We start from the raw sequence: 23,597 nt of genomic DNA on the forward strand, positions 1-23,597 counted from the left end.
TCTATCATGCTGTGATGCTGAGACACTTAAGGATTTCAAAATCTGGTAAAGGGCTGGGGAGATTTGATAAGCTCTGTTGGCACCAGAGTTAACGTGGAGATATAAATTCTCACAGTACTGAAAACACGCGGGCAGCTGAATGCCTCTCACCAGAAGGTCTGTTTTGCAGCCTGGATGACGCTTGCCGTCATTTCCACATCGATGTAGTCATAGTGCAGAGCTCCAGGGTCTGTTGAAGATCCTGTTTCTGCCAGCAACATCCCTATCCATCTGCCCATGTCTTCAGAGGAAGATGCCTGCAAGGAGAGGGCAAAAGCATACATAAGGTCTTTAGTCAGCCACTAAATTGGGGTTGTCACAGAATTATTTCAAAATGTTGCATTCTTCTTGGCTGACAAATTGCTACCATATTATATGAGAAGCTCTGGCTTTCTTCTGCTGAATTTAGGAAACCCAGGATTTCTCACTAAATCTGCTTTGCTAGAAGTGCACTTTAAGTAAGCCATGTGCTCATCAGTTATGATGTAATATGAAGTGGGCAATCTCCATAAATGAAGAAAAAATAATCACTTATGGCTAGTTGATTTAAATTCAAGTCATTCTTATATTAGACCTCAGAAAATTGAAAACTGTAACAGAACTATTTTCCTAGGAAAGGCCAGGGGGTTTTAGTTAGGATGAATCCTGAGAATAAAGTATTATTGCCAAGTAGAAACAAGGAAAGAAAATAATGTTTGTTTTTTGAAAAATTCCACTTGCATTTGTCTAGCTGATGGCATTTATTTTCCTAGTGACACAAATAAAAACAAATACTGTTAAAATATATTTTTTTTAAATCATATTTTACTTCAAGTCACTAATTGCAAAGTTAAACAGCAGCAAAATAAACAATTGAAAAAAAGGTGGGAAAAAAGAAAGAGTGCGGTTTCTAAATTTTTATTTATTTATGTATTTTAACATTTCATGGCCTTTCATAGCTCTTTAGCCCCTTTCTAGTTTTTCAAATTCTCTGAACTGCTCACATGCAATAGGACTTTTTGCAAGGACATGAGAATAGTATGACCTGCAGTGGGAAAACCAAAGTGGTCAAAGTACCTGTTCTGCCACTGAAAACAAAAGGTTGCCTCCTGCTAAATGTTCACTCTGCTTCACTTTAAGTGGCTTTGCATTTCAGCTTTCAAAATACAATGAATACAGCCCCCTGCAAAAATCACTTTTCAAAGTCCAGTTTTGACAAGATCTGAAAACAAGGTCTGACATAATTGTTTAACTTCATTTTGGCTTTTCAATCACATCTTGCACTTGAATTTGTGGCAGAGGTGTTAAATGCTCTAAATAAGACTAGACGTAGCCACTGAAGGCAATTTTGTAGATCAGATGGGTTTCCTCTACCAGTTTGCCAGTCATCAGCAGTTGCCTACTGTTTTAGAACTGGGATCCCATCAGCCTGGATCCTTCCCCAGGTCAGATCAGCAGTTGTCCAGGCTGCAAGGACTACCACTGTGCAGCTCCCATTCATCCAGGCACACAGTTACTGTGCAGGTAACACAGGTGAAGGTATGATGTCTGTGGTGCTAAGAGTATGTCACTGAGTACACATGCAGTGTATAACGAGACTCACAAAGTTGCTGGCATAATGTCTTTTCCTACTGTAGAACTACATTAACTGAAATTCAGGCTGAACAATAGTTCATGTAAGTAGCAGACAAATGAGGGTTAAGATCTTGAGAGTTCCCATCAACAGTGGTCCATTATTTAATTATTGAGAAGTTATTTATCCAAAGTGATTATAATTCTGATACAAAAGTGTGCCTAGAGAAGGATCACAGAGATTTTAGTACCAAGTCAATAGAACACCAATGCAGGGAAAAAAATCTTACAGACATTTCTGAACTGCATTATGCAACTTGGCCCTAAATCTCCGTTCCTCCTTTGCCTATAATTCTTTTTTCTTTTTTTTTTTTTTTTCCCTCCAGTATGTATTATCCATCTCAGAAATAATATTATTTCAAAGATTTTTCAAATGGCCAGTTAGTATGGAAGTGCTTCTCTAATTTAGCTTGTGGTAGTCCCTAAAAGTCATAGCCATTAGCAGCCACGGCACCTCAAGCACAGCAACCTCCTGCCCATTCCGAAGCAGCCGGAAGGTCAGGGGATGCTTTGAATCCAGTCCTGGGATGACTTCACAGCCACGGAGAGGGATAGAAACAATATGTGTCTTCAGATCTGTTCTGTCCTTGTGGAAAATGAGTTTATTATCTTTCACTCGGCACCAGCGCTCACGCCAACGGTTATTTGAGAGCACATTGAGATATCCTGCAACGAAATGAAACATAGGATGTTTTACTCCTGACTTTTTTTGGAAAAAAATACAACTTACTTTTCAATGTAATGCTAGAATTTAAACAACTTATTGCTCTTACAATAGAAAGTCCAGATGGATTTTATGAAGACAAGTAAATGATCCTGCCCCACAAAAAGCATATAAAGATGTGATCCTGCTCACCTGCAAGTGGCTTTCTGTACCAGTCACTGCAGTGGCTGGGTGAGCAGGAGCTCACCAAACCCCAAGACTTTAGTAAGAAGGAAAGAGGTAGAGTAGTAACAAGTACATACACAGCTGATGTGATGTCACACAACTTTTTCATAAAAGAACCACTTTCATGGTTATAATGGTTTTGATAACTGTGACTGCCCAAATTTTCTGGGAAAAAGACCTACTAAGCTCCTTCCACTCAACAACAGTTCAGTCTATTTTGCCAGGAGGAACAATTAGCACAGTTAACTCTACACAATGATGTTACCTGTTCTGATTTCATTTAGAAAGAAGAATGCAATACTTCTAAAGAAGAATTTTAAGGGTCACTACTGATGCCAACAGAAATAAAATTAATATTGGCTTAAAAATTGAGAAATAAATACATATAAAATGTAACTACAGTTTACACAAGCCTTTTTTTTCCTCTCTCTCTCTTTTTTTTTTTTTTTTTTCACCGAGGATACTACAATACCCTTAGAACAAATCAACATTACATGACTAAATTGCATTTTAAATAAACTCTGCTTTTCATATCATGTTCTATAACAGATGCAGACAGTATCTAGGCATATGGAGTCAGAAAATGAGGAGTGTCTTTCCTTCTCTGTCCCACAGCGACAATCATTCCAGACTCAGCTGTAAAAATCAGGACAATGAACATCCAATTTTGCTGTCTTGCTTCACTTGTAAATGGAGAAAAAAACAAACAAACAAACAAACAAACAAAACCCTCCAACAAATATATTTTGCTTCCACATTACAGTTAAATGCATACAGCATGTTTCCAAACATGCTATGAAGAAAGAGACAAATAATACCCTGCACAGGCCAGAATTTATATATATATAAAATCTTCTACCTCAGGTCTGATTTTCATTTAAGCACTTAATCATGTTGGATAGCTATCTCTTTGGTTTTCATTAAAACTATGACTTATCATTGTTTTTTCTGGATTTCCCTTCCAACATAGTGATTCCAATGTCAAAGCTTGATCCAACAGGATATAGCAGATCAGAATTGCGCACATCTTGGAAGGTGCCATAAAAAAAGAGGATGTGCACAATCCTGTTATTTTGGCTCCTTGTGATGATCACACTCCAACTCTCCTTCCTCCTCCTGTAACAAAAACCTGTATAGCTGTGCATTATAATAGAATCCCTAGAAATGGAAAACCCTTCATGTGCGAGCCAGCTGGCTTGTTTTGGAAAGAGTCCTTTTTTCAGACAGTACTTTTCCCCCACCTCTGCTCCCAATGCAGCTCTAAAAAAAAAACCTCTTCCAAACTATCATACTTCACTTAAATAATCAGGACTGCATACTTGTCCTCCACAATACCCCTACTTAAAGCTTCAGAGCTTGACATAACCAAAATGCCTTGAGCATGTTTCTAGTTGGGGCATTATCACTTCATCTCAGTCCAGGTGGCCGAAGACCAGTGATGCTGTAGGGAAGAACTTTGCCATGACTCTGAGTGCAGGCAGGTTTCCATTTCCACTCTAACTGGGTGTCCTCTGCAGCCCCACTGCGCTTTTCCCTTTGTTCATGGTAGGCAGAGCCTTCTAAAGTGTAAAAGCCTTCAACTATGGAGCAACCTCCCAGAGGGTATTGCACTCAGCCAAATTTCTGGTGGTGAGAAACTCCTTTTGCAAAGACTTCCTGCAATGACCAAAGCCTAGACACTTAGAATATATTTTTCTATAAAATTTGCAAGTGGTGTAGAGTAGAGCCAAATGCAGACAATAGTAATGGCCATATTTATGTCCATTTCTGAAATAATGATAGAAGTACTAGAAATTATGTTGCACAGCTGTGGTTAACATATCACATAATATGAAATAATCAACAGACTGTGAGACCTAGGAAGTTAGAGGCTTTATGGAAGCCAGATGCTTCGGACAATGCATCTGGCTGGACACAGCTTTTACCAGCTGTTCTTTTGCTTGATAAATCACATCTGTACTTAGATGATGTATGGACATATATGCACACACTTATTTAATCACAGATTGCTTATGGGAATGATTCCCAAAGTGTGGCTTGGGAGCCACCTGCCATCTATGAAGTTCTTGCTGGTGGTCTACTGATCTGTTTCTTTCACACTTGGTAAGCATCCATCACACTTTGTGCTGCCTAATCACAGATTTCTGTGTTTCCCAGAGTTTTCCTAATCAATTAAAGGGGAACAGGCAAATACAAATTAAAAATCCAATGCAACTGATTTATATCTGTCTTGCTATGGAACTTTTTTGGGGAAGGTTGGAAGAAGGGTGCAAATTTATTCAAATAAATAGGTGTTACTTAACATTGGAACACCAAAAGGAGAACAGGAGAATGTAAATATATTGCATTGTTTGAAAATAGCAGAGCTGTGATGACATCAGCTAAATGCATTACACAAAGTCCTAATTGGTAAGCAAGCATTAACGGCTCAGATACATAACACAGGCATTTTCTACATGTTTTTTTCATATACTTTATTTGTGTTGCCAAGCAGTACAGCTGTTAGTAGGAATAATCAACATCATCAGTTAAAATAGCTTACTATAAATTTGTTACTTCATTCAAGTTTTGCCCCATATGTACCACTTTGGAAACCACAACTACAATCAAATCACTTTAGCTGAGGCCAGTTGACTGCTGTCATGACTGCCATTGCATATAACCTCATCATAGAACGACCTGGTACCTTCCCAAGAATCTTATTCTAAATCCTAGTGTAAATTTATTTTATAATCTACCCTATATTCATTTTATACCAGTTTGTTTGAAAACAGCTCTTGTTTTCTTCAGAGCCTGTGCTACCGTTTTATTAAAAAAGTAAAGCATTTTTAGTCTCTTTTCAAGTGATACGTTCTTGATTACTCTCTTCCTCTTTCATCAGGTGCATCCTTCTGATGTGGGGGTAAGAATTACATCAGTAAAAGTAAACTTGTAGGAATTTCTAGCTTAGAATTTTATAAAATTTTAGTCACATGCTACATTTCAGACTTAAAAAGAAAAATCACCTACCACATGTTGGTACATCTTCTTCAGCTGATGAGGTCTGTTCATCTGTTGATGGCTTTTTCTTTCCTAAACCTATGATCTTTGTTATCTTTTTCCCTGTTACTTTTGTCACAGTGCCCTTGGCTTCTGATTTTGAGCTTTTTTTCCTCTTTACTGTGAAGAAAGCAAAAGTGTGTATTTTAGTGGGTTTAAATAATCCAATCAACAGAGGGAACCTAAGTAAAAATAATAGTTCAGGTATCCAGAAAAAAAAAATCAAGCTTCTAATTCATTTTAATTTAATCAAGCTTAAAGTCTCTTTCCAAAGCAGTCATCATCTAACTTATCAATATGAATGAACTACTTACCTTATATACACAAGAATAAAAATCCAGCCAGATGATCAGTCACCATTCTAAACATTTACCTCAAAATATTTCAACAGTTAAATACTTAACAAAGACAGAATATGCTTGCCTAGCAAAAGTGGCCCTGCCATCAAGGAATATAAACAGAATGGGCCTTTTAGAAAGACAAGACTTATAAATTTGCAATTAACAATTAAATGAGTGGGATCAGTATAAGCATTCAATGATTAAAGTTCGCACTTTTTGCTATCTTACAAGCTTACATGAAAAAGCTTGCTGAAAGGAAGGATTTTGTCAACTGCCAGTCTATGTTTCCATTAATATGTTACTAGTAACATTACAGCTGTATGCATTGAACCATGGTGAGCTACTGAAAGTAACATGGCAAAGACGACGGATATCATTTTAAGAAGTACCTATCTGACTAAAACCCTAACTAACTAGTTGAAAAATATGGGAAAAAGTTTCTAAAGCCTAAAAGGATTAAAAAAAAATAAAAAATTGCAAAACAGACTCCACCCCCCAAGAAAAAAAATCATCTTCATTTCAGAAATGATGTTCAGTGGATTTGAATTCCATCAACAGAGCAAAAGTTACTCTGATAACTGTCAGGGTAGCAAATTTACTCATGAACTTGCACTGATTTATGATTTTGGCGAAAAATACATTTAAAATAGTTACTGATTGAGCTGCTCTAAGTTTATCCCTGACCTACCAACTCCCTTTGCTACTTCCCCAAAACAGAACATTTAGTGGTTATGGACTTGTGTAAACTGAAGAGAAATAGGACAAAATGTTCACATGAAAAATAATTATGAACTGATGAACTGGGAAGAAGAATGCACGGAAAACAGAGTAGCAGTTTGGGACTCACAATGGCATAATTTATCATGTTTAGTGTAATTGTTAGCAAACATGGAAAATGATTTAGAAATTTTATCTATAGTCAAGACTGTACAAATAAATCTGCCACCTGCTACATGTGGTGCTGAGGGGGAAAAGGTGTTTTTGGGGAGTGGATAGCTTTTGCTCCAGCAAACATCAATGCAGTGTGTGCAAGCAAAGGTCCAATACTCGCTTCCTGAGGAAAGGCTGTTTACAACTTATCCAGAGCTTTCCAAACATGAAACAAACTCCCATGGTTGAGGGAGCTATTTTATTCTGCTGTAGAACTGAGAGGCAGCAGAAACAAGGCCTTCATGACTTCATGTTTCAGACTCTCAGAGATATACTGATTGCATGACTGCAAGTGATTTTTGTCACAAAAACCTTTTCTTCTTTCGGTGCTGGGGCCGGTCCTCTCGGTGCTGGGGCCGGTCCTTTCGGTGCTGGGGTCAGTCCTCTTTAACATCTTCATCAATGATCTGGATGACGGCATTGAGTGCACCCTCAGTAAGTTTGCAGATGACACCAAGCTAGGTGCGTGTGTCGATCTGCTCGAGGGTAGGAAGGCTCTGCAGGAGGATCTGGATAGGCTGCACCGATGGGCTGAGGTCAACTGTATGAAGTTCAACAAGGCCAAGTGCCGGGTCCTGCACCTGGGGCGCAATAACCCCAAGCAGAGCTACAGGCTGGGAGAGGAATGGTTGGAGAGCTGCCAGGCAGAGAAGGACCTGGGAGTATTGGTTGACAGTCAGCTGAATATGAGCCAGCAGTGTGCTCAGGTGGCCAAGAAGGCCAACGGCATCCTGGCTTGTATCAGAAACACTGTGACCAGCAGGGCTAGGGAGGTGATCGTCCCCCTGTACTCGGCTCTGGTGAGGCCGCACCTCGAGTACTGTGTTCAGTTTTGGGCCCCTCGCTACAAGAAGGACATCAAGGTGCTTGAGCGGGTCCAAAGAAGGGCGACGAAGCTGGTGAGGGGCCTGGAGAGCAAGTCCTACAAGGAGCGGCTGAAGGAGCTGGGCTTGTTCAGCCTGGAGAAGAGGAGGCTCAGGGGTGACCTTATTGCTCTGTATAAGTACATTAAAGGAGGCTGTAGCGAGGTGGGGGTTGGCCTGTTCTCCCATGTGCCTGGTGGCAGGACGAGGGGGAATGGGCTAAAGTTACGCCAGGGGAGTTTTAGGTTAGATGTTAGGAAGAATTTCTTTACTGAAAGGGTTGTTAGGCACTGGAACGGGCTGCCCAGGGAGGTGGTGTAGTCACCATCCCTGGAAGTCTTCAAAAGACGTTTAGATGTAGAGCTTAGGGATATGGTTTAGTGGGTACTGTTAGTGTTAGGTTAGAGGTTGGACTCGATGATCTTGAGGTCTCTTCCAACCTAGAGATTCTGTGATTCTCTTTTCCTTCCCACAGCAAAACAAGAAGCTGGTTGAGTGGCAGAAAGGCTGGTCTATGGGTAATGTACAGCAAAGCAAGCTCCCTTAAGCATTTCCTTCCCATTGTTTAAAACCAATTAAAAATATTGCAACTTCACCCAGAACCACATAAAATAATGTCGAAAATATTTTAATCTCTTTGTAGTCATTAATGTCTGTTAATATTATTACTACACAGTTGAAGGTCATAATTTTCAAAGCAACTGGTATTTTTAACTACCCTTCTTGAGAAATCTGAGGTGTGCTGGCTTTCTAGCAGAGCATGCTCCATCAGCATGCTTCCTGCAGGGCACCTGAGGTACCAGCCACTTTTGGACATCTTGGAGAACACCCATTCAGCTTGTGTACCACTGAGGTACTCAGCAGGCTCCAGAGGTTAGAACAGTACTGAGCTTTTTGAAAGCTAAGTGGAAGACTTCATGCTGTGGAATCTGACCATGTGCTGCAACTTCTGCAAACCACCATAGCTGGCAGTGTGCCATACTGTTGGGTATGTAAGAAATCTTTATGGTCAGGAAACGCTGGAAAATAACACAGGAAGAAGACAGTGAGAGAGTCAAAAGGCAAGACAGGGCTGGCACCAAAGCCAGTATTGACACATTATGTTCTCTGCGGCTCACATTACCCTCATCTTCACAGCTGTAGAAAAATGTCAGTTTTGTGTATCTAAATGATACCATTGCTACACATCAAGCTAAGGAAGTCACAGAGGTTTCTTTGTTTTGGGGAGGATGGTGAGATGTGGGGATGGAAGTATAGGGGTTGAGTTTTTTACATATAACTCAGACAAAATTCCCTCTGGGTTTGGGATGTGCCTCTGTCAGATTATAAGGAATATAAAATATGCACAGCTCCAAAGTAGCATGTGTAAAAGTATATGATTATATAAACCCATTGATATTACATTATTAGGTACATTTTAATATGTTAATATATATAATCATACATAATACTCATTTTTACATGTGTGTATAAATACATGTGTATAGACTGACATATATGTCTCTGTATACATATATATACATAATATGCACTCTTTGTAGCATTCAATTATAGGGCTTTTTTTTGCTGAAAATCTACATTCACTATTCATGTTGCTGCTGTACACAATTACCACAAGCAACTGTTAGATGCTTATAGTGGTTGCTCTTATCCTGAAGAAAATGTACTTTTGAATACACAAAAAGTCCAAGCTGAAATTTCTGTATTCTATTTACTTGTACTAATTATATTGATTTTACCCACACAATAACAATTCAAAAGCATTACTACCTATTTAAAAAAAAAAAAATCTATACCTATTTTACTACTCTCTGTATTTGCAGACACTTTACAAAAAGCATCCAACGTTTGAGACTTACCTTGTTCTTTTCCATTGCACACTGTAGCAATGCCATTTTCCACAGCACCCTCCCCATCTGAACTTGGCCTCTCAGATGACAACTTCTGCAAGGACAAAGAAAGCTGCCATATAATGTCACCTTCATCAAATTAAGTGTCATGAGTCAAAGTATGCTTACTATGAAGTAAAACACTTTCTAAGCACCGATCCACCTGAAGACAAACTTAAGTTAGTAAAAAGGTTTTTTGTTGTTGTTGTTTTAATACTACCATATAGACTTTAGAATAGCACAGAAACTACAAATTAACTCCATATTTGAAAGTACAGTAAAAAGATTTTCCTTCCCAGGAAACTGGTGATAAAGCCTTTGTCAGTAGGACTTTTAAGTAGGGTCTACAGAGGCGTTTGCTCATGTGGATGCCTCAACGCAGCAGGGGCTTAATCAGTGCTGATAAAGTACTGACTATTCACTGCAGAGTTGTTCTCCTTTCGAATTCTTGCTCAAATATCTTGCTTAGTAAAGGAAGCAGAGACAACTGCTTGTGGTAGCTTCTTACAAGTTTTTGTGTTAAGGCACAAATGCTTGAAAGGGTCTACTGAAACTGACAGCATGCCCAGGGAGATCTTTAAGAACTAAATTCTCAAAGAGAAAAGACTTCCCCTCAAAACTTCTCTATCATCTTCAGCTATTCTTCCCTGAGTGCTACAGCCTTGCTTGCACTTTGCACTATATGGAGTGTCTCTGCAATGCAGCTCACACAGCACAGCTACTTGGTCTGCACCATTTAGCAGCTCAAGAGAAGCTGCTGTTGGATACAAGACAGTCTGTTGGTTGTTCATGACCAAATGAATATACAGAGCAGAATTTTTAACTCTGTAGGATGTATACACACATATCCAAATAAATTAAGAGAATGCAGGGGGTGGTATTTTAAAACAGCAACACAAATCACCAAGGATTTATTTAAAACCTCCCTAGAATATGGTATAACAAGAAGACGTTAGTGCATTAAATCCAGAAACTAAATCTAATTTCAGCTTTTGTGGAAGTGAGCATTATTGGTTTGGTAACTTTACCTTTTCGAGTTCTGTCTTGTGTACTGGAGAACTAGACAATGGCCCATCGGAGTCTACAGTGCCTGTACAGTTGCTGCACACATCTTTTATAACCTTAGGAGACAAAAAAGAAATAATTAGCTATCAAATACAAATCAGAGAAATTATGCATGAATGTTAAGGGGAAATAGGAAGGAGAATCACACAGCCTTTTAGTAGGCTGGCAGGTTAGCAAAGCATCAATGTGAAAATCTCCCTGTCCACAGAAATGTGTTAGGCAGGCCGCCACTGTATGAAGCTCTCCACACTGCCTCCCTAAGTCATTTCATATGTGACCTCAAGGAGACATAATGTCTAGAGGTGGAAGGTTTCAGTTTCTAGACAAGTTAAGCTCCGATGCTCTCCTGAGTAAAGAAACCAACAGTGCTAGTGATTTCTATGTGCTAGTTTTGCAATATGAACTCAGCTGACACCACCAAATTACTTGCACTATGATGACAAGGATAACAGTTTTGCATAGCATATTACACAGCTGTTTTTGTTGTTGTCTTTTTTTAGTTTAGTTTTATTTTGTTTTTTGCTATTGAAGATCTAAGGAAGTGCCAATGAATACCTTGGAGTGGCATTTTGTGATATTTTCACTTTATACTTTCATACAGACATAAAGGTATAGGTCAATGTAATTGTAAATGTGTTTTCAGAAATGGGCATTAAGTCTGTTTTTAAAATGTTAAATAAAATTCCAGAACCTAGAAATCAATGAGATTTCGATAGAAACTGAAGTTCAAAACCTGAAACTAAATAAATGTAAAAATACACAATGAGCAAAGACATTTGTTGTTTCCCTATGGACGTCACTACTTTTTTTTTTGTTTTCCCCCTCTAGTAAGGTTCCCACCTGACCATTATCGGTCTGATGAGGACAGATCTTGAAACTTCATGTCGATTAATGTGGAGAATGATTACACTTTTTATGTCACACATGGTACTCATTACTCTTTTTTTTGTCAACTTACCTTGTGACTGTGATAACACACAAGCTTAAGGTCTACATGAGCAGTCAGAAAAAGTGGGCTAGGGAAAGCAGCAATAAACACTACTATCATTTTTAAAGCTTTTCAGACATACATTAAATAAAAAAAAATTAAGTAGATATTTGGACAGATAAATTAGAAAGCAGCAGACAGAGAAATTAGAACACACCCTTTGTGGGGAGAGCTCTTCAGTGTTCAGCATATCAAATCAGTATTTACCACATCTTATCATTACTAAGCAGGTCCTGATTGCCTAACCTGATCCCTTCTATGATAAGATGACCTGCTGAATGCATGAGGGATAGGCTGTGGATGTTGTTTACTTAGACTTTAGCAAAACATTTGAAGTTGTTTCCCACAGCCCTCCTCTGGAGAAACTGGCTGCTCATGGCTTGGCCGGACATTCTGTCAGCTGGTTTAAAACCTGTCTGGGTGGCCAGGCCCAAAGGGTCACAGTGAATGGAGTCAAATCCAATTGGCAGCCAGTCACAAGTGGTGCTCCCCAGGGCTCTGTACTGGGGGCAGTTTTGTTTAACATTTTTAACAACAAACTTGATGAGAGGATTGAGTGCACCGTCAGTAAGTCTGCAGACAACACCAAGTTGGGTGGAAGTGTTGATCTGCTTGAGGGTTGGAAGGCTCGGCAGAGGAATCTGGATAGGCTGAATCAATGGGCTGTTTCCAGCTGTATGGCATTCAATAAGTCTTGAGTGGTACATTTCAGTCATAATAATGCCATGCAGTGGTATAGGCTTAGGGAAGAGTGCCTGGAAAGTTGCCTGGCAGAAAAAGACTTGAGGATGCTGTGCTGGTTGGCAGCCAAATGAACATGAGCCAGCAGTGTGCCCGGGTGGCCAAGAAAACCAATGCCATTCTGGCCTGCATCAGAAATCAACTGGTCAGCAGGCCTAAGGAAGTGATTGTCCCTCAGTACTTGCCACTAGTGAGACTACACCTTGAGTACTGTGTTTAGTTTTGAGCCCCATGCTACAAGAAGGACATTGAGTTGTGAAATGTGTTCAGAGAAGAGCAACAAAGCTGCTGAAAGGACTAGAAAACAAGACATATGAGGGGTGACTCAGGGAACTGGGCCTGTAGTCTAGGGAAAAGGAGGCCGAGGGGAGACCTGATCAATCTCTACAACTATAGAACCGTAGAACCATAAAATGTCCTGAGTTGGAAGGGACCCATAAGGATCATTGAGTCCAACTCTTCTGGCTCCAAACAGAACCACACAAAAATTCAGACCCTATGACTGAGAGCACAGTCCAAATGCTTCTTAAAACTCCAACAGGCTTGGTGTCATGACTATGTCCCTGGGGAGCCTGTTCCAGTGCGCTACCACCCTCTCGGTGAAGAATCTCTTCCTGATGTCCAGCCTGGACCTCCCCTGTTGCAGCTTGACACCATTCTTGCGGGTCCTATTGCCTGTCACTAAAGAGAATAGATTGGCGCCTGTCCCTCCACTCTTTCTCATGAGGAAGCTGTAGACCGTGATGAGGTCTCCCCTCAGCCTCCTCGTTTCCAGGCTGAATAGGCCAAGTGACCTCAGCCACTCCTCATATGTCTACCCCTCTAGGCCCTTCACCATCTTTGTAGCCCTTCTCTGGACACTCTCCAACAGTTTCACATCCTTTTTGTGCAGTGGTGCCCAGCTCTTCAACCACTCATCTCCCAGCCTGTAGCTCTGCTTGGGGTTGTTGTGCCCCAGGTGCAGGACCCGGCACTTGGCCTTGTTGAACTTCATGCAGTTGACCTCAGCCCATCGGTGCAGCCTATCCAGATCCTCCTGCAGAGCCTTCCTATCCTTGAGCAGATCGACACACGCACCTAGCTTGGTGTCATCTGCAAACTTACTGAGGGTGCACTCAGTGCCCTTGTCCAGATCATCGATGAAGATATTAAAGAGGACCGGCCCCAGTACCAAGCCCTGGGGAACGCCACTAGTAACCGGCCTCCAACTGGACTTGACTCCATTTACCACGACTCTTTGGGCCTGGCTATCCAGCCAGTTTCTAACCCAACGAAGCGTGCGCCAGTTCAAGCCTAGGGCAGCCAGTTTCTTGAGGAGAATGCTGTGGGAGATGGTGTCAAAAGCCTTGCTGAAGTCAAGGTAGACCACATCCGCAGCCTTTCCCTCATCCACCCAGTGCGTCACTTTGTCATAGAAGGAGATCAGGTTCGTCAAGCAGGACCTGCCTTTCATAAACCCATGCTGAGTGGGCCTGCTCGCCTGCTTGCCCTGCAAGGGCTGCGTGATGACTCTCAAGTCATAATACATAGCCCACAGAATGTCAGCAATGAACTAGATGCAGCTACAAATGAGCGCATGCAGCAGCATGCAGAGGAGCTGCAAGCGTGCATGATGCAGCTGCTGCTAGAAATGGAGCAGAGGGACCAGGAGCACAGCTGGGCGCATGTGGGAGCCCTGCTCCTATCTATGCTGCAGCACTGACAGTTCTGGGCCCTGACTGGAGAGCTTGTCTTGTTCTTTGTACTTTGCCACATGCTCATGAAATTGTGTCGTGAACTGGGCAGCAGAAACAAGAAGGGCATCTCTGGAAGCAAGGGGGATGATGACATTGAGGAAGACTCCACTGACATTTTGGATGCACGCAGATTTGTCAGTGTGTACCTGCAGTGGCCAGTGAGGAACCCGAAAGAAACATGCAAGCTCGTGGAGGAAGTGGTGGATAAGCTTCTCTGCGTCTGCCAGACCATTCCCAGGAATAAGTTTATGCCACGACTGCATTCACCCATTGGGGTGAGCAGCACCTTCGGTCCCACTGAGAATGATACAACTTGTGTACATGATGAATTAAAGGCACTATATCCCATAAAGATAGGAAGAAAACCAACCCTGTTTTACAGATGAAGAACTTGGGAATGAAAGAAAGATTAAATCACTCACTCAATGTCACATAAAAAATCTAAGCAGAGGAGGGAAATGAACCTACATTTTTATTTCTAAGCAAGTATCTTAAAATGTTTCAGTGTTCTTTCTTGGCTGTTTGAATTTCTCCGTATCTTTTCTCAGAAACGTAAGCACAGTACTATCAAATTCATGGCACTTGGCATGCTTTGTAACAGAAAATTTAGATGTGTCTGTTCCAGAATATTTCCATCTTGGAGTTAAACTTAGCCCTAAGTTCCTCCCAAAATACATTAGAAATTGTTTATGTGTATTGCTTTCCTTTCAATTGCTGGTCTTCAGCTTGGTGTGAAATTGCTGTTTTCCTCGAGAAATGTGACCATACAGTTTCTGAGAACATTCATTTCTGTCTCCTGCATGACCCTGATTCAATGGCTCATGTTTTCAGCATCTGCTCACACCACACAGTTAGTTAATTTTGGCAAAGGCAGATAGTAATGGGAGTTACAGACAGAACAGAGGGAAATGATTTGGCAGCACTAACTGAATAGTATGTGCAAAGTCATGCACTCAAGTAAATACGGTTCTTATCATACCTCACATATTTAAGGAGACGATAAAGTGTGTAATTGGGTTGTAATTAAATTTTGATTAAAAAAAAATGACACACTCTCAAATGGAAGTTCACATCAAGATATGAAGAAAATGCACATTTAAGGATCCCACACTTCATTTCAGCTCAAGGGGTTCACTGGCAAAGGCTTGCTCATCATCTTCTATATGCTGTATAATTGTATTTGATGCACAGCATAAAACTCATACTTACAGAGCTCACCAGGATGAAATGCCTTTAATATATAATGGTTGACTGGATGCACTCTATAATTACGTTTGCAGACAGCTGCCATTATAAATGCGGTTTTCACATGCTTATAGCTTTAACTCAAAATTTTAAGGATAAAACATTCCACCAGTGCTGCCAACTTGCATAATTTCAATCACAAGACTCAGAGTCCTTAACAATTTTTTCTATGATGTTCCATCTCCTGGAGTCATATGAAAACAAAAGAACGCTATTTTCATTAAAAAATACGTGTGAGCAGGAGCAGGGAGAGGAGGTCAGAAAATTTTTATCTGCTGCAATGAAATGTATGAATATTTGAGCAAATATCTCAATGGTTCCAAAACTAGAAAGCAAATAAAAGGAACCCCCAAATGAGTGATTTTTAACAAAATGGCACAAACTGGAAGGCTGTTCTGAGAATACTTTGTAATGGAGCATGCTCCATTAATAGTTTAAATTTTCCCACACATAAGAAAAGGGAAATCATTCTCTTTCTTACCACAAATGTTTGTATTTTACGTACACACACATGCATGCACAGGATCTGCCAGGAAAACACACTATGTATTAAAATATTTAAAATATATGAGAAAATATAATCAGAAAAAAGAAGACCTTTCATTTCTTTGTATAGCTTCAAAACTAAATACATTTAAAATAATATCCTGTTATTCCATCACACAAATTTCAAATACGACAATTGCCATTACAATAGTGCAGTCAGTAGACTTCAGAACTGCCTCTCTCAAATGCAGATATGGAAAAAGCTTGTGCAGCCTGAACTGTATTGCAATTACTTATTTATCTTATAGGAAGGTCTTGAATCCCCCACTGGTTTAGGATATAGAAGTGTATTGCTTTGACTTCGGTGACATGAGGAACAGAAGGGAAATATTTGCAGGTACACAGCTGGAAAGATTCCCTGCCCGAGTCAGCTGACAATGAAGGGTGAAGTCAGTGGAATTTTTGCCATGTGGTTTGTCTGGAATACTTCTTTGTTTTAAAATACCTTACTATAAAAGCAGTAGAGTTTACTATAAAACCTTCATACCAGTGTTCACCTACAAATTTATATAATTATTGTTTTTTATTTTAAATGACACACTGTGACTGCATGCAAAATAACTTACCCTACTTTTATTCTTTTTACTTGCAAAATCAGATGAATCAAATTTGATTTTTTGAGCTACCTTCAAACATGATGTCATCATTAAAAAAAATATGAGCTATGAAGTAAAATCAAAAAGTCAGCTGCTTGCTAACCATACACTCCCACAAAGGAGACCAGCAAATTCTGAGTAAAAGTACTAAGTTTGCAGCTGGGTTGTTGTGGTTAATCTCTGGTACCTGATAAGGAATAAGACTGAAAGCCCCCCTTGTGTCTGAGGAGCTTGTGAACCTCTGTCTTGGTAGATACCATTGGATGAGTTCAGGCACAAACTGTGCTTACCACAGGGATGTGATCATATAGCAACTCTTGTACACCCAGTACCTGTTTTCATTAAACTCACAGGAATTTAATGACTGCCACTGTCTCCCACGCCAGGCAGAGAAAGGAGTAACATCACAAGTGAGTAAGTTCAGAAGTAATTAGGGATAAAACTGATAGTTTTGCTTCATTTCTTGAAGTACATTTGCTTAATTTCATTACTCAGTACGTATGTTAGTGTCAATCTTAACCTCTTTAACAGAGCACCAAAGCTCTAATAGCACTTTACAGAGAAGTAGAAGAGATATCCCATGGAGTTTACCATGAAATTTGTAATTTAGAAATTACAGAAATTAGAGGAAAAGCAGAAATTATTCACCTTTACAATGCTATAAATCCTGAAAAGAAACATCCTTTACCCTGTGTACTGGAAAACATCCTCAAGCCTGAGAAGATTTACCTTTCTGTCTTATTGCCATTTGAGTAAACTGGGGATGAGATTCCAGCAAACTAGTAGTCAGCAAGCCTTTAGTGCCTAAAAATATCCCCTTAAAAATACTTTTCTGACATATTTGAACAAAACGAACCCTGTATCCTTTCTCCTGCATCACTACCACAAAGACTTTGGTCCTATATGACCAGACAGGGCAGGAGGCACAGGGTGGCTGGAGGCATCGCTGCTGCATGGGGAGCATTGCCCCTGCAAGGTGGCATGGAGATGCAGGCTGCATTTCAGGCCATAAATCTGAGCTGGGTATGGTATAAATAATTTGCCATCCCAAGATGCAAGTTGGAGAGATAAGGAATACTGTCTAGTGGTGAAAGCAGGGGACCAAGTCACAGCCCTCACAGATTCTGCTGCGAGATCTGCAACAGCTTAACAGCCTGTATTTGAGATCTTAGCCAGGAATGTAAAGAAAATTTATCTCTGAAAAAAAAAAAAAAAAAGTAAGCAAATAGGATGTTTGTAGTTCCTTTTTTTTTTTTTTTTTTTTTTTTTTTTTTTTTTTAAGTATTACATACCATATCTGCCTTTTTTTTTAAAGTAACATTGTTTTCACTGGTGCCAGTCATACAAATACAGTGGTTCAAGGGGTCACTGGCCACCCCCCAGCCAAACCAGGGTATTCCTGTTTTCCAAGTGCGTGAGAAGAAATCCTACCAGTAAGTCTGGCCACAGCTCTGACATGCAGCTCAGCCCTCTAAACCTCCAGGTGATGCCTCCATTGCTGGCAGTGATGTGTGGTGCAGAATCAACCCAGCCTGACTGCCCTGGGACACCATGAGTTCCTGAAGTTACCAGTAAACCAACAAGCACTGTATGGAAATCAGTTGTACTGGGCATGCATCCCCTAACACTTTATCCAGTCACTCTAAAGGCACTTGATTTCACTCAGCTACACCATACAGATAATAACCTCTTTAGGGAATACTACTTAAGCCAAGAAAGTAATGTTTGAAGTCTTTTGAGATCTTCAGCTGGAAATTCCCATAGAAAGTAAAAACAAGCACACAATGTTTACAGTCACAAGCCCATATGACCGATTTAAACTGTGGTTTAAACTTATGCTGATTTAAACTGGTAAACAAAGAGCTGTGACAGTAGTTTATTCTTCAGTAAAACTCAGTCCACATTAAGACTGGAGCACAGCAGTTACTTGGCTCCTTCACTAAGCTCAACGTAGTGAAAAAGGAGATTTTTTTCAAAGACTTTTAATGGAGATGACATGCAGTTATCTGAGATGGAAGTTGGGTAGGTCAACCTGAATAACTCTCCTGAGGAGTGTTGCAGGGTCTTTGAATGATACGATCTTGATTTTTTTCTTTCTTATAAGCCCTAAAATGAAGAGATGATGCAAAATGCCTGCATACCATAAACAAGAACAGTTAACCAAGGGTGCATAATGTTAGGAAAAACAAAGAAAATCAAGGGCAGGATTCCAAATCGTAGATTACCTCTGATGCACAATAGATAAATGATGAATGATAGATCAGAAATACATTTTTGCAGGAGGCATTGCTAGGAGGAAGGGAAGGCCTTAGGGCTGGACACCATGACCACATCCTTCTTCCACTGGTCTTCTACAAGAAGCTGCTTCAGAACTTAATTTCTTTGGCATCCATGTATTTTTAATACTAGGAGCAATTTTCTGTGGCCTTGTCTGAAGGTTCTGCACACAGAACACATTCATCTATATGAATGAAGCCACTAAACAAGCATCTTCTTGTAATCTTCTTAGTAGTCCTTTTATTTTTAATGTAGCATGTCCCAGGGATCCTGACAAATAAGTGTGTAGTTTCTGTGGGTCTGTTGGATGTGCTGAGACAAACAGGAAGATTTAAGACCTCACTTGACCACAAATGCACAAAAGTGCACACAGATGCCCATATACTCAAGCGCACATGGAAAAAGCTTATGTTTGGGTCAGAGTGTGTAACTGCATACATTTTTTCATGTACATTTTTGTGGGAACATTTTAGGACTCAAGTTTGGAAAATTCCACCACTTAATGTTGCACACTGTATTACTGCTATGATCTCAGCTCTAGGCTGGATTTTATACTAGTTGCACTCGATGCTCTGAAATCTTGACAGGCTCTTTGGTGACATCAGCTATCTTTTTTTTTCTTTTTTCTTTTTTTTTTTCATCACACATTTGTTAACTGGTAAACCTGAAACTCGCTTTGTGGTTTCCAGTCTAGACTTCAATTTGCAGTAGCTTTATCAGCAGTTTTCTTGGTGTCATCTTCACAAAAAATGTCTAAAATACTCTGCATTTACTTCAGTTCGACTTCTAGTATGTCTTGTCTTCCAAAAGATATTCTAAAATTATTTGCTCAAGTAAATGTATCTTATACTGATTACATATGACTTAAAAAGATCTTCTGTTTTAGCTTTCACGGGAAATTCTAGCCTCCAAATCCATTCTGAGCTTTTCAGGCTCAAGAGTAAAGCTTTAATTTGATACTTACACACAAATTTCCTCATGAGAACCTGTTGTTCCCAAGTGATAACCTGGCTCTGCTGGCATGTATTGGCACATTTGGCAGAGGAGGTGTGTTAGGATTAGAAAGTATGGATGCAGAGACCCTTCTCATCATTAGTGCCTGAATCAGATATAAATTTATATTTTAGAATATAAATATTCTAAAAATAGAATTTATTACCTACAGAAACCATGCATAGATGATAGAGAGCTGTGGGGACAGAGAGTTCATGCCCCACTGGCAGAAGAAGCTCATACCACTTCTTCAAAGACAAAACTGATCTCTTCTTCAGGATAAGAAATTCCTACATAAATCTACACATGAGTTTCAGAAGCTCATTTTAAGTAAGGGATGTATGAAGAAAAAAATATATTTTTTTGCAATTAAAAAAAAAATCTTACATTTTTAAAAACACAGAATGAATGCTTCTTGTTTTCTGAAGAGCCATATTTCTTGAAAACCCTGGAGCTGTTGCAAGAGCTGCACAAACCATTTTTGGTTAGCTGCTGCATTGGTAATTTGTACTGTACAGGACGGAGAGTGATGCAGCAGCACTGAGGACTTGGAAGTTGAGCATACAGTAGCATTGCCATGTAGTTGAGAGACTCTTATTAATAGAGAGCTTTGCAGCATGAAAAAACTACATAAAGTATTGTCAGACCGTCTCCACGTGCTTTGCAGATAGCATACTTTCCAGCCGTTCACTCCTGGCACACACAATTGTGCTAACATGCAATGTGCAAAACTTTTTTTTTTTTTTTTTTAAATAGCAAGAGTGCATCTGGGATATAGAAAAACCTAGCACTGTTCTGCCTGTGTGAAGAATGCTTTAAAGACAAATTAAAACAAAACAAAACAGAAACACAACAATTTTTATGAAAGTCTGATAAATGCCAATGTATTCAGCTTTACTAAGCCCAAGTTTAGAACAAGACAGGAAATAATGGTGGATTTACTATGATCTAACTGAAGTGGAATTCCCTTGGAAAAGAATATGACTGATGAATTTTTTTTCATTTCAATCACTATTTCTAAAACTCTAGGTGAATTAATAGGATAGTTGGATGCTACTATGTTTTAAAAATTGAAACAAGATACTGGTGTTAGAAGAAGCCTAACAAATACAGATTACTTTCCACTAAAATGACAACACAAAGTGCATTTTTGAGATAAGACAAAACCAAAAGCAGACATACTGCAAACCCCCCAAAGGTATATTCAAATATTGCAAAATAGGAAATTACAGATTAATTTTCCACTTGGTCAATTAGCCCACAGCAGAAAGTCATACCTCCTAAGCTGCATTTTATGTCTTCCGCTTCTACAGAAAAAAACTGTCATCAGGAAATTCCTACGTGTTTAATTCAATTGTGTTTGGAAAAATACAATTTATTCTTAGCACATAAGTACCATATAAGGTTAGATCAGAGCACAGCATGGAGAATGCCTGATGAGTCTTATGCATTCAGATTTTTAATATGCATTCAAAAGGCTGGATTTAAAGGTCTTAAAACAAGCCACTAAAAATGTAGTGATAGTTTCCCACACTACTTAATTCACTGACCTCCATATCTGAAACTGGCAAAGTCCAGTATAAATACTACTAATCTGGTTGGGATCTAAAACTGCAGCCCTTACACCAGGATTTTCGACATTTTCAGACACTGAACAGAAAAGGGTTGAAGATGACAAAATCCTGTTTCTCAGAATTCTGCCTTCCCAGAACAAACCGTAACAGATGATATGTTGCTCAATGAGAGTCAGCCAACTTTAATTGACTTCTGGAAGCTGAATAATTTTTCTCCCTCTAGAACAATTCAAACAGGTATCTCCTCAAGGTTATCTTGTTTAAAAAATGGTATCTGTGACAGTGGTATGTTGAATTTTTGCAAGACAAGCCTTGTCGGCTATGCTATGCACCACTCCAAAAAGCAAGCTGGGTGCCAGCTCCCTTCATGTTAGGGAATCTGAGTCACCAAAGCTTTCCAGATAATGAGCTGGAGATGTAAGTGGAAGGGAATTGCCACCTCCCTTCTTGGTGCCAGACTATTGTGCAATTAGCAGTGAAAAACATACACACCCACAGCAGCTGTGTAGCGCTGAGCTTATGGTTGCCCAAAGAGCTGCTTCAAGGCCCGAGCATTAAGTCTGGATTTCTGCAGTCCCGGACTGGATGGGATGTAAGTGGTCTAGATTGCCTGAAAGCTATGAACAGGCAATGGAAGTGCTTTGGTGGTGAGAAAGCTCCTGGTCAGAAGTCACCTCTTACCTTTAGCCACTGTTCCGCCTGCTCTTTGCTCTGTACTGCCAGAACCAGTGCGTCTGCTCCTTGGTGCGAGATTTTCAGCTCGTGCTTCTTCTTTTTGCTGTCTTTGGGGATGTATGTGATGCTGCAGTCATTCAGGAGCAGCTCCATTTGGGGCTGCTGGTCCTTGGAACTTTTGTAACACTGCAAAATGCAAAGGTCAAAAGTTAAATCTCACCTTTGTGACCTTTAGGGGAAAGCTGTTATTATATAGAAATGCTATTTTTAATATTTTCAACACAACTCTTTACCACATACCCCAGAGTTCAGCCAATGCTAACTTTGCATTTCTTTTCATCCTCTTTGTAAAGCAAAATTGGTTCCAGACGGACATTAATAGAGATCTTTTATTGCAGGTACAACATATGGAGGACATTTAAACTTCTTCTGTGTTATCTTTATGACTCAACCTTGAACTCCATCAGGTAGGATGAGGGTGCTTTTGGATATCTGTTCACATGTACCAGCAGTATACACTTGTACAGTTAACAACTTTCAAACCCAGATGCTTACCCTGGCCTCCAGCAACATTTCAGTATATCAAGGCAAACCTAGACCAGTGCTCACATGCTGCCTTCGCGAAAGAGCAGGCAGATGACTTATTCAGCTGTCCTTGTTGAGATAAGTAACAAAATTTGTTGCAGTCTGGACAGGGGAAAAAACACAGGACTGTAGTTTTTCAACTAATTTGGTTTAATCAGTTACTGCACAAAATCACATAAATGTTGGTTTACCCTTTAAGGTCCTGCCTAAAACTATGTGAATTATCCAGTGATTTTTCCCCAAGTAGAAAGTTCTGTCAGTGAACAGCCATTTTGTGCTGTATCAAAGATGACTAACTCTATTTTTGAACTGGTGATTTGAAGATGCAGGGTTTCACATTGCATCCTGTTGACCTAGTCCCATCCACTAACACATCAGTATAACTCATTTTTTTAAAGCTGTCACAGACTGCCAGACTACAGAGCAAGGTTTAACTGTGAGTATGAATGTCCAGTAATTTTATATACTAATGTAAATTGGGCTTTTACTGATACAAATAAGCATGAAGGCTAAAGCAGTATCTGATATTAAACATGGACTAGTATATGCATACATAGAATAGTTGAGTATAAATATGAACGGAGAAAGAACATGCAGACTTTTACATGTCTGAGCCAGTGTTCATGGCATGATGCAACTGTCAGGAGCACAGTAACTGTTAGAGGTTATAAACACTTCAACTTAGGCTGAACAAATAGAGCCACTCACTGCAAAACATTCATGATCTTCCTTTCCTCTCCAAGGGCAATTAACTCAAAATTTCTTGGTCATAGATTTAAAGTTTGCAACATTAAAAAACTTAAGTTTTCAAGCTATGAAACCTTGAAAACATATAGCATTAGTCACTTCAAGAAGCAATCAATAGCATATGTTTTCATTTAGATTTAATTAGAAATTTTATTTATAATTACACATTACTAAAAGTTAAGTGTTTATGTATAAGTGACTTTACATGAAAAACAATTCCCTACTAAG

General features: G+C 39.6%; 1 protein-coding gene across 5 annotated transcripts in view; it reads right to left on the minus strand.

Annotated features, from left to right (window-relative positions):
• Positions 1-23,597, minus strand: part of AFAP1 (actin filament associated protein 1) — a 117,715-nt gene that overhangs the window by 18,502 nt on the left and 75,616 nt on the right. For all 5 annotated transcript variants that reach the window (XM_072037802.1, XM_038178797.2, XM_072037801.1 and 2 more), the window contains 6 exons: positions 22,044-22,223; positions 10,630-10,722; positions 9,572-9,656; positions 5,549-5,698; positions 2,105-2,316; positions 151-296 (listed from right to left, as the gene is read on the minus strand). In XM_072037802.1, coding sequence (XP_071893903.1) covers positions 151-296; positions 2,105-2,316; positions 5,549-5,698; positions 9,572-9,656; positions 10,630-10,722; positions 22,044-22,223 — 866 coding nt within the window. The remainder of the gene's footprint in view (positions 1-150; positions 297-2,104; positions 2,317-5,548; positions 5,699-9,571; positions 9,657-10,629; positions 10,723-22,043; positions 22,224-23,597) is intronic.

This window comes from Anas platyrhynchos, chromosome 4 (assembly GCF_047663525.1).
Source record: "Anas platyrhynchos isolate ZD024472 breed Pekin duck chromosome 4, IASCAAS_PekinDuck_T2T, whole genome shotgun sequence".
NCBI classification, from domain to species: Eukaryota; Metazoa; Chordata; class Aves; order Anseriformes; family Anatidae; genus Anas; species Anas platyrhynchos.